We start from the raw sequence: 11,835 nt of genomic DNA, 5'->3' as shown, positions 1-11,835 counted from the left end.
AAATATCACCAATGCATAATGATATGAAATGTAAGAATTATTCACCAAGGAGTCAGGTGCTATGTTTGCGATGCTTCTCTCGATCTTTACAAGTAACAGTTTCAACACATACATTTATTTCTAAAGAAACAATACCGCTTTTTAAAAAAATACTATGCAGCATACTTTTCAGTACAACCATTTGGATTGCATCACCAGATGAGGTGTCAAACAGCCCTCTGTGTTCTGCTGACCAGTTTGTTTTTGAACAGTTGTCTTTTCACCAGACAATTGTCTCACAACCATTTGAGGACTGGAAATGGGTAATTTCAATGATAGGCATGAAAGGATTTGTAAATAGCAAATCCTGGACGAGTCAATTCCAACTCTCTGGAATGCTAGTCAAATGCCGATTTCATGGAAATCCTAAAAGAAGCACTGACTGAATAGAGACACATACATAATTCACCATTTATAAATCCTTTCTGTGTATCTTATAAATTAGATGCTTTTACATCACCTTTGGCCCTAAAGAAGTCTCTGAAAACAGTACAAACAAAAATAGACAAATAATTGTACATTTGTTATGCAGCCTGGAGAATGGTTTGGATATTGCACAAAAAATACTTCAGCGGACTTCAAAGGGTTAAAGTCCTGGAGGTTTTTTTGAAAGCCATACATAGTGTGTGTGGTTACTTACTTAGATTGGCGTCATCCAAAATATTTGCTCCGGTAGAGTTAAAGAATATATTTGCTTCATCATTATAATTAATTGATGGGCTGCCCATGTTCTCCAGTAAGACTTGGTGGTCATCATGCCCAAATCCATTCATTTGTGCTCTATCTTTCTTAATGAGAGATGTTAACTGTTCCCAGGTAAATTCAACATCCATAAAAGCATGAAGTAGAAAGATGCCAATGATTATGGTACAGAACCCACTGATATTCCCAATGGTGTCCTTAATGTCCATGCTGTTCCATTCTTTGAAAAATATTACAGAGCAAGTTATGACCACACTAGTGAAAAATACATAGTAAACAGGGGTCACTATAGAGATGTTGAAGACGTCAAGTGCTTTGTTTAGGTAGTTGATTTGAGTGCTTGTGGAAATCACCAAGGTGAACAATAGAATCCAAGTCAATGGGTTGGTTGCTACCGGTTTCTTTTCAAGTAGTTCTTTAATAACAATATCTAGTCCCTTCACAGAGGATACAGTAAAGGCCCCAAGCAGTGAGCAGATGGAAATATAGACCAAGATATTGCTGTGTCCCATTTTGGGGGCCACAAAGAAAATCAGTACCACAATAACCATAACTGTGACACTGGCAAATATGATGAATCCTAGAGGAAAGAGAAGATACAATAAAATAAGATTATCATTTTCAAAAAACAATACTTCTAGCCAGCATACTGTGAAGTTGGGCTGAATATTTCCAATTAGCATTACATGAAGACAAGAATGCAGTCCATCAATTAAAATTAAGGTACTTTACAAAAGTGGAATAAAACACAGGACTATTCTGATGGCTGTTCCTGCAAAGAGAAGCAATGCTTTCTGGAAAGAGTCCATGGGTGCTCTTTGGGAGACTCGTAAAAAGATTTGGAAATAGAGAATCTCGATGTTTCAAGGCCAAGCCTCAATCTCTGTTCAGACACAATCTCAGGTTTGTCATCTGAGTGGAGTTACAGAATGTCAGCCATCTCATATCCTTCAACCCATTTGATCTCATCCTTCCAGATTACCTACCCTACTGTCCTCCTATCATACCATCAAGCTGTTTTTCAAAAAAAAATTAGCCCAGTGTTCTGGCCTCTGAGTTTATTTTCGTAATCCTTTTAAAATATACAGTGCTCTGGTCTGGTGTCACACGGAGCAGTGTCTTGGAGCGTTCAACAGTAGCAGAGCCTGACGCCGAGCTGGGAGGAGAGAAGGTGACTGAAAGCACGGTTAAAGAGTAAGATCTTGAGTCATGATCTAAAAGAGGGGAAGGAGGGGGCAGGGCGGAGCAGTTGAGGGAAAGAGTTCCAAAGCTTTGGGGCTCAGTGGCTGAAACCATAGACAGCGATGGTGGAGCAGAGGGGATGAGGAACAAGCAGGAGGCCAGAGCTATAGAGCTCCAGTCGGACTTCTGAGAATCTGAGCCCAACTCATTACCAATATAGCCCAGCATGCCATGTGCCTCGTCTGTTCCTACCTCACATTCACAAATCCTTCTGCAAATCTTGCTAAAATGAGATCTCCTTTCAGAATTCTGCACTTTCTGTTCTTTAAAAAAATAAAATAAACAATAAAAGGGAACATACCGGTATCTTTGAGCTTTTCTTCCATATCCTGCAAGGATTGGACTTCTTCCTCTTGTGGAGCGTGGATTACCATTGCTGTTGAACCCACGATGCTCAGCATACAGCCCAGTTTTCCATGAATATTAAGTCGCTCATTTAAGATATATGATGAAAGCACTGCACTGGTTGTGATGTACAAAGGAAGAGTTAGCACTGCATTTCAATAAGATGCATCCTTTGAAGGTGCACTTTTTTAAAACTCTATACAAAAATCTATATTTTGAGTGAATATTTATGCTCAGTAATTTTAGGATATCAATGACAGGGAATGGAAAACTCCACAAACAAAATCTTTGGTTGGCAACAGTAACAACAACAACTTGCACTTATATAGCATCCTCCACGCAGGGTAGCTTTTCAGAGCACTTGGGCAACACCCAAATGTTAGCTACAGGTGCAAGGGCTTAGGTGCAGAGCAAAGCTCCTGATGGAGCTTTGTGGCTCTCCAGCGTATAAAACAATAACTTCAACAGAGCTTCTGTAATGTTCTCATGTAATTCCTACTCCTCTTGCTGACCTGTGCCTAATACTTTCTGGAATTAGGTAAAGCAGGATGCAACCCTCCAGAAAGAGTGTGCATTCTATTCCAACAATCTATCGCTGGAATTTCCATGTGTAGGTGGGATGCTTGGAATTCTCAGTTTAGTTTGGATACTCTTAAAGATGGTGATGGGTTTCCGCATTTTATCAGACATCCGACTAACCCCCAAAAAATGCCAGTACAATCCTATCCTGTCGACCACTCCATCCTCATACACTGCCTCTCCGCTTTACTCAATCTTCGTGGACCTTCCCTTGCCTGGTTCGATTCCTATCTCTCACAATCTCCACTTCGTTGCCTCTAACGGTTTCTCCTCCAGCCCCCGCACTGTCACATCTGGCGTCCCCCAGGGCTCTGTCCTTGGCCCTCTCCTCTTTAATATCTATATGCTTCCCCTTGGTGACATCATCCACAGACATGGGGTCAACTTCCACATGTATGCGGATGACACCCAACTCTATCGTTCTGCCTCCACCTTCAACTCCAGGACCACTGCTGTCCTGACAGACTGTCTGTCGGACATCAAATCCTGGATGAGGGCAAATTTCCTACAGTTGAATGTGAACAAGACTGAGGCCCTCCTGATTGGCTTGTGCCAGTGCCTCAGCACCTCAGGCTCTGGCAGCATCAGCCTCCATGGTTGCACACTACAACTCACCAAACCAGTCAGGAACCTGGGTGTCTTGTTCGACCGTCAACTGTCTTTTCTCCCCCACATTCAAACCATAACCTGCTCTGCCTTCCCTCACCTCCGTAACATCGTCCGACTCCGCCAATACCTCACCCCTCAGGCCACTGAAACTCTTGTTCATGCCTTCATCACCTCCAGATTTGACTATGCAAACATCCTGCTTGTCAGCCTTCCCAACTCCTCCCTCCACAGGCTGCAGATAATCCAGAACTCTGCATCCCGTGACCTCTCCCGCACCAAACTCCGTGACCCCATCTCCCCCATTCTCGCCCAACTCCATTGGCTCCCTATCCTTCAGAGGATCCAGTTCAAGATGCTGATACTCACATACAAAGCCCTCCATGGCCTCACCCCACCCTACCTCTGCAAATTTCTAAACCCCCTACTAACCCGCCCATTCCCTCCGCTCAACTGGCTCTGGCCTGCTCCACGTCCCCCGACCCACCCGCCCCACCATTGGCGGGAGAGCCTTCAGCCACTCTGCTCCCAACCTCTGGAATACCATCACCCAGTCATTCCGTCTCGACCCCTCCTTCAAGTCCCGCCTCAAGACCCTCCTCTTCGACCATGCCATCGGCCACCCCCCTTCCCTTCCTCTCCCTTCCCCACTACCGACCCCAGCTCGGGTCTGAAATGCTATACACTGTCCAGCACCTTGGAACGTCCATTTACAATTCAATCTAAATGCCAGTAGAACAAAAATCGATAAAATAATCCAGTCTCTAATTTTTGCCTTGAACATGTTATTTTCTTAGCACTACACACACAGAAAATACTGTATTTGCAGAATGAAATTATTATATCGAAAAGATCTTCGGCAAATTATTCAAATAAAAATCCAGAGTTAACAAGCAAGAGGACACAGGTTTACCTAGCAGTTAGTAGGAACCCGGTTGTTAGTCGATTGGTAGATCACTTTTGGGGGGTGGGGGGTGGGGTAACAATCCCTCCAAAAAAAAATGAAAATAATAAATTTGGTCACTCAATCCATGACTGTTTGTGGGACACTTCTGTGTCCAACAGGCTGCTGCATTTCACCCACAAAATATATAGTCAATTTACTTTACAGTATATTCTGTGAAGCCCTTTGAGACATGATATAAAGGCGCTATATCAAATGCAATGATTATTATTATTATTCATTGAAAATGACATTTGACCTTTCCAGAATACCCTCCCTGCTGTACTCCTGCCATCACAGCATTACACTTTTTTTAAATAATTGGTGAACTTGTTGAATCAAAGAATCGAATTCTATTGAGAGTTTGAATAAAAATTTATGTTCTAATTTATTCTTTAAAGATCAAAATTGAGTGTTTGATTGCTCCCTATATGCCAAGTAAATAGAGTGCTTTCCTAGTATGTAAAAGGACAAGGATTGAAATTGAAAGTTTTGAAAAAAAATACATGTTCAAAATACATGCAATTAAAAGTCATACCTTATAAGTACACTTAATGCACCTAATGGTGTCACAAGTGTGGCGGGTGCAAATGCATAGGCAGCAAAGTTAGCAGCTTCCCCAGCACCCACTGAAAATGAAAACATTACCATTAGTTTCTGTTGGCGAAAATAGCTTTGTATAATTAGGACTGCAGTCCTGACTCCAAAACCTCAGTCTCAGTATCTGAAGTCAATGCAAACTATCAAAGCTGTTTTCGATAGCTTTAGTCTTCTCAACCTGTGTGTTTTTAAAATGAAACTAACAATCTTCAACAACGATAGCAATTTGCACCTACACAGCACCTTTCATGTAGGAAGAACATCTCAAAGCACTTTACAAAGAAAGTGTTAGCCTGAGTTGGGAGGAAGATGGAGGTGGTAGGAGGAAGGTGGTCAAAGTGCAGTCAAAAAGGGTTTTCAGATAGCTTTTGTTAACAGAAGAATTTTGGAAAAGTAGCTGAAAGCTTCTCTGTCAATGGCAGGGTGGATCAATAACAAATTGCATTCATATAAATATATAGTGGGCCCTAAAACAAGCCAAATGTACCTGTGCACAGGATGTGGCCAGTGGAGTAGGATTGCAGGAAATCACAAAGATAAGGAATGGAGCAAGACCATGGAGGCACTTAAAGGTAAGGTAGGTATCTGAGCAATAAATACATGTGTGAAGACATACAACGGAATGTGCAGAACTCGAAGCCTAAGGCCGAGATGTGCTAAGGAGGTTTCAATTTAATTAAATGAACTTTAAAAGAAAATGATCTTCATGTTAACTAATTCTTGCCTTTGGTCACTATTATTTTAATTAAAAACATCACTTACTAAAGATCAAACCTGTCCACCACAGCCACTCTTTGAGGTATGCATACCCTCCTTGACCTGTAAAGATAAACAGAAGTCAATTCATTTGATGGATTCAGCGTCAGGGCCAATTTGGAGCTGATGTCAGTGGGGCAACAAAGGCCAATAACCTCCAGAAGCTGTGGTTGAAGAAAAACACACCAATGTATTTAAGAGGAAACTTAATGCATACATGAGGAAACGGGGAATAGGAGAATGGAGGCTCGTGTGGAGTATAATACCAGCACTGATTATTTGGGCCAAATAGCCTGTTTCGGTGCCGTATCCCTGTGTATGATTTAATTGTTTCATATGATGGATATGATATCTATTATTAACATAGAGGTCCAGAATGTGGCAAATTATTGAATTCAGTCTCAACTTTGAAGCTGGTTTCCTGTAGCCTTTAAAAGAAAATGACAGAAAAACGGCTTCAAAATTAGTTCAATTCTGATGAAGGGTTGTGGAACCGAAACGTTGACTCACTTTCCTTTCTCCATAGATACTGCCTGACCTGCTGAGTGTTCCCAGCGACTTCTGTTTTTGTTTCAAAATTAAAGCTGTATTTAAGAATTATATTTACTAATTGTCAAAGAAATATTTTTCTAAACATTATCAACATTTTAATAGCTTCAATACAAATTTGCATAGTGTTTCCTGGCAGAAAGCCAGACAGAGAAACCACCTGTGCTCACTAGGAATCGATGAAGGGAGTTTGGCTGAGTTACTGAAGTCATGTTATATGGTTCACAAATACTCAAGGTTGCGCTACAGATCTTCAGTTATACAAAACATACAGGTTTGTATTTACAGAAAACAAAGCATTACACTGTTTTTGACCTTGAAATCCTTGGCATTCAGCTGAACTGGACAGAATGCAAACTGGTGAAGAGTTTACTCCCAATGTGCAATCAGTAGTGGCACAGAACACAAGTAATCCATCTCCATTGTTGGATTATGTTTCTGATGTTTCCCTTTTGTGGCGCAAGCAATATAATTATATATTTTTTTTATATAGCAATACAAATTTCCATGTATAGGTGGGATGCATGGAAATCTCAGTTTAGTTTGAATTCTCTTTAGCATGGTGATAGGTTTCTACATGTGTCAGGCTCCTGGTTGACCAAGAAAAAAAAACTAAGGAGGATAAATACAGGAAGTACTTAGAAAGTGCTCCAAAAGAGCAATTTAACATATGATGATACATTTTTTGTACTGATCTGTAATGCTACACCTAAATAAAAGCATATGTTACTTGATATTGACTGATCTGTCATGACTCATGTGTAAATAGTAGACAAAGGCAATAGTTTGCATTTATACAACAGTGTTGTGATAATTATAAATGCTGTTGTTAAATCTAATGTTGTATGCAAAATGAATTGCTTGTTAGTCTGAAATTAAATGAGGAACTGAATAGTGACACTGTTGGGATATTGAAGTCATACCAGATGCCCAAAACAGTAACTTGTGATTTGAAGAATAGACTACTTGTATTCAGCTTTTTCATATGATTTCCAAATAAAGCAATGAATTGTACAGGCATATAGTAATAAACAACAAGGTAAGCAAGGAAGAGGTGATTGCATAACCATACAGTCAAGATGGGTGCTGGCTGCCTCACCTCCTACAAAACAGATGTCAACACGAGACAGATCGTGTATTTTATCTATTACATAGCAAATGTAGTTGAAGGATATTAATGACTAACATGCATGTTAAAGGAATAAATAGAATTATAAAAAGGAAATTTACTGTCTCTGTCTCCCTCTGTTCCTGGGTCCTACCCAACCTTTACAGAGCAAATTACTGGCTGAATTGAGAAGATAATAGGATGGGGTGGAGTTCCATAGGGTGGGGGCAGAAAGGTTAAAGGCCCAGCTGCCGATGGTGGAGTGGGCTGGGTACATGGAGCAGGCCAGAGCCTGCTGAATGAAAGAGACAAAGAGGTTGATATGGGGTCAGCAGGTCCCAAATGTAGGGAGGGGCAAGGACGTGGAGAGCCTTGAAGGCGAGGACGAGGATTTTGAACTCTATCCTCTGGGGGATGGTGAGCCAGTAGAGCAGGGCGAGGGTGAGGGTGATGGGATCATGGAGCCTGGTGTGGGAGAGGACATGTGCTGCAGAGTTCTGGATAATCTGCAGCTTGTGGCGGGAAGAGTTGGGAAGGCCGACAAGGAGGGAGTTGGCGTAGTCGAGCCTAGATGTGATTATTGCGCGAATGAAACAGAAAGCACAGTCGCAGAGGATGGTTTTCTGGTGTATTTTGAATTCGGGTAAAACAGGGCAATGCGGAAGGATTGAGGCAGAGCATTCCAGAGTTTAACAATAGCATTTGTATTCATCAGACTATTGTTGTATAATAGTCAGGCAGGGCGAAACCTTGGGCAAGTTTCCTTATTCCACACGCCTGATATTAATCCCTCCAAAAACAAAAACAATAATAAATTGGGCATTTTCAATCCACGACTGTTTGAGGGACACTGCTGTGCACAATTGGCTACTGCGTTTTGCCCACAAATATACAGTCAATTCACTTTACAGTCTATTCTTTGAGACGTCGAGAAGAGGTAAAAAGTGCTGTATCAAATGCAAGGATTATTATTATTATAAATTCAAGTTATTTTCTTTGTCTACTACTTACTTCTGACAGATTAGTTAATATCAAGTGGGATCTACTTTTAGCTGGGTGTAAAATTACAGTTCAGTACAAAAAATATTGAAGGAATTTACAAAAGGGCAATAAATAATCCTTGCATTTAATATAGCACATTATCACATGGTCAAGAAGGCTTACATAACAATGGAATGAAGTGTCAGTTATGGAAAGCTCTTCAACACTGACAACTTGCATTTATTTTGCACCCTTCATGCTGGGTAAGGTCTCGGAGCGTTGAACAATGGCGGAGTTTGACACCAAGGCAAAGGGGAGAAAGGGGAAATGACCATAGATAGGCAAAGTTGGCCAAATAGTGGTGGTGTGAGCAGGTGGAGAGGTTGGGAAATGCTAGGAATGAGGACTGTGCCCCTAGCCCTCAGCATCCCCTCTCATCCTCCTCTCACTGTGGAAACTTTCCTCTGTACATGGAGTGGACTAAGTGCCAAAAAGTCAGGTCTTGTTCCGAACTGCCGTGGGTCTAGTTTGTTTTTGTGACTTCTGTAGGCCTTAATGACCAATATAGGCAAATACAGCTCGATTTGCATGTTCAGTGCAACACAGCAAAATCATGTGAATAATCTAAACTGCACTTTATGGTCACGAACCTATTGCACTCAGTAAAGTGTTTTTATTTTTCACAACGCTTCAGAGCATCAGGCATGCAAACACTTCAAAAGGAAAGTTAATTACATTGGTCACATTTTACATCTTGCAGTGCACCAAAAAAATACTGAGGAACACTTGACTAACATCCAAGTGATTTACTGTCAACTAATTTCTTTTTCAAAGAGCTATATTTCAGGTAGATTATGCCTGAACAATTACACCTCGTTAAACTTACACACTGTCATTTCGAACATAGAAGGAACCCTTACCAGCTCTGGTAATCCCTTTTTCTGACAATCTCAAGAGGCCTTTCTTCTTAAATATAAAGCTGCATCCAATGAAGAGACTGGAAATGACTGCTAGGAACAAACCAATATACAAACTGAATTGTTTTCTGATCCTGTGTGTGTTCCATTTAATGTGTTGGAGATGCTGTGGACGTGATTGGCTTCTCTGTTGGTTACATTAATAATCCGACATAAGGCCTTCTGAGTGGAGGTCGGGCAGGGTAAAGAAAAGATGGCACCTGGAAGGTAAACAAGAAAGAATTAGAATAATAAAATCCTTGCACTTGATACAGCTCCTTTCTCATTGGGAAGACATCTCAAAGTGCTTCACGGGATTTACTGTAAAGTGTAGTGACCATATTTTGCAGGCTAATTATACTATTTGTTCAGGAATAAAAATAGTTTTGCTTTATAGCTGGTCACATAACTATTAGAAAAATGAGCATTTGTTTCATTTCTTCCTCCCTCCACTGATGGTGGAGCGGAGGGGTGGAGGGACAACCAGAAGGCCAGAGGCAGCCGAGGGAGGCAGTGGGTGGGAGAGTGGGGGATTAAGCAGATCAGAGAGGTAGGGAGGTGTGAGTACATGAAGGGATTTGAAAACGAGTGAAAGGATCTTGAAATCGATCCTTTCGGTGATTGGGAGCCAGTGGAGCCTGAGTGTGATAGAGGTACGGAGGTTTGTGCGGGTGAGTTTTGGATTGATTGAATTTTGTGAATATTGGAGCTGGGGAGACCAGTGAGGAGGGCATTGGAAAAGTGATGAAGGCGTGGACGAGCGTTTCGACTACATTGATTCCAGACCAGAGATATTTCCATACATAAACAATATGCAAATGTGGACTTCTGTCTGGTTTGAACACTCAAGGTTAGCAAGAGCCAACTCTTGGGGAATATGCTTTGGGATACTGCTGAAGTTTAACCCGTTATAATTGTATGACATGCTGTTGAGAGCACTATCTGGCAACCTTGTTCAACGGCACCACCCTACCTGTTAGGGCTTTGACTTGCAGGGTTAATGCAATACAAAAATTACTGTGGGAAGAATCCTTGTTCTCAGTGACTGGCTGCTCCTCCAATTCTTGCCGATAGCCAGGCTGGCTAAGCTGAGCTGTTTTCAGCAGTGCTATGGAGCACTGAGAATCTGTGTGGCTCAAGAACCAGACTATCGAGACCATCACAAAGTTCACTCGATGCCAAAGTAGCATTGCCAAGCACGTCGTCTTAGAGCAGGGGTGGGCAAAATACGGCCCGCGAGTCATATCCAGCCCACCAAATGATTCTATCCAGCCCGTCATTGTGTCTAGCAATAGAAAAAATTATAGTTTGTTCAGTCCCAGAAAGTCGCACAAATTTTGTATTTGAATCAGACTGGGAACATCAGCCAATCACACTGCTTAGTTGTGCGCACGCTCCCTTAAGTGTTGAATCAGACTGACGCCAGAAATGTACGGATCAGCAAATTTTCAAACACGTGTGGCAACCGCGACAATATTTTTCACTGAAGAGGACGTTAATTCGAAATGAGTTCATCAAAGAAGCGGAAAGTGGATGCTGAAGGCCGAAATATTTAACCTAGAATAGACTTCTAATTTTTTTTAACCAGTGTGGGTGGAAAAGCTGTGTGCTTAATTTGCAAAGAAAGCGTGACAGTGCACAAAGACTACAACCTGAATTGCCATTTTGAGAGCAAACATGCTTGCAAATATAAGAACATTTCTGCTGAAGAAAAAGCAAAGAAAGCTGATAATAATAATCCTTGCATTTGATATAACGCTTGAGATGGTTGTTCGAATGCAGAAAGAACAAAGCATTGTCACAAAACAATTTGCGTCCCAGGATGAGATTACAAGAGTGAGTTATGTGATTGCACACAAAATCGCCAAGAACTGCAAACCATTCTCTGAAGGAGAATTTATAAAGGAATGTATGGTTGACTCTGCCTCGATGCCCAGACAAGAAAAAAAAACAGTTCGAGAACATTAGCTTGTCAAGGCGAACTATTGTGAGATGTGTCAAGGATATCTCTGAGAACCTGTATCTGCAGTTACAAAATAAAGTAAGCAATTTTTCACATTTTTCACTGGCACTCGATGAGAGTTGTGATATCAAAGACGCAGCCCAGTTGATAATTTTTATTCAAGGTATTTCCAAACATTTTGAACTCGCAGAAGAACTGGCATCAATGTAGTCATTCAAAGATAAGATAACTGGAGAAGACCTTTTGAAGGCAGTAAATAAGTGTATCTTAAAATTAGCAGTGCAGAGGAAAAAATTGGTGAATGTGACCACCGATGGAAGCCCAAATCTGACAGGCAAAAATGTTGGGTTACTGAAAAGAATTCAAGATCAAGTCAAAGAAACAAATCCAGGACAGAATATTGTTTTTCTACACTGCATTATTCACCAAGAGGTCCTCTGTAAGAGTGTTCTAAAACTAAGCAATG

General features: G+C 41.2%; 1 protein-coding gene across 1 annotated transcript; it reads right to left on the bottom strand.

Annotated features, from left to right (window-relative positions):
- Window positions 1-439: 439 nt before the first annotated feature.
- On the bottom strand, window positions 440-10,686 carry LOC103178145 (magnesium transporter NIPA2). Its single transcript, XM_042340549.1, has 6 exons — window positions 10,453-10,686; window positions 9,371-9,554; window positions 5,819-5,875; window positions 4,995-5,085; window positions 2,285-2,445; window positions 440-1,321 (listed from the first exon to the last, which is right to left on the bottom strand). Exons 1-6 carry the CDS (start codon window positions 10,684-10,686, stop codon window positions 672-674), a joined length of 1,377 nt encoding a protein of 458 aa, XP_042196483.1. The 3' UTR covers window positions 440-671.
- Window positions 10,687-11,835: the final 1,149 nt, after the last annotated feature.

This window comes from Callorhinchus milii, unplaced genomic scaffold, assembly GCF_018977255.1.
Source record: "Callorhinchus milii isolate IMCB2004 unplaced genomic scaffold, IMCB_Cmil_1.0 Scaffold1, whole genome shotgun sequence".
NCBI classification, from domain to species: domain Eukaryota; kingdom Metazoa; phylum Chordata; class Chondrichthyes; order Chimaeriformes; family Callorhinchidae; genus Callorhinchus; species Callorhinchus milii.
Note: the sequence above shows the minus strand (reverse complement) of the source record. Positions and strands in the feature narration are given on the sequence as shown.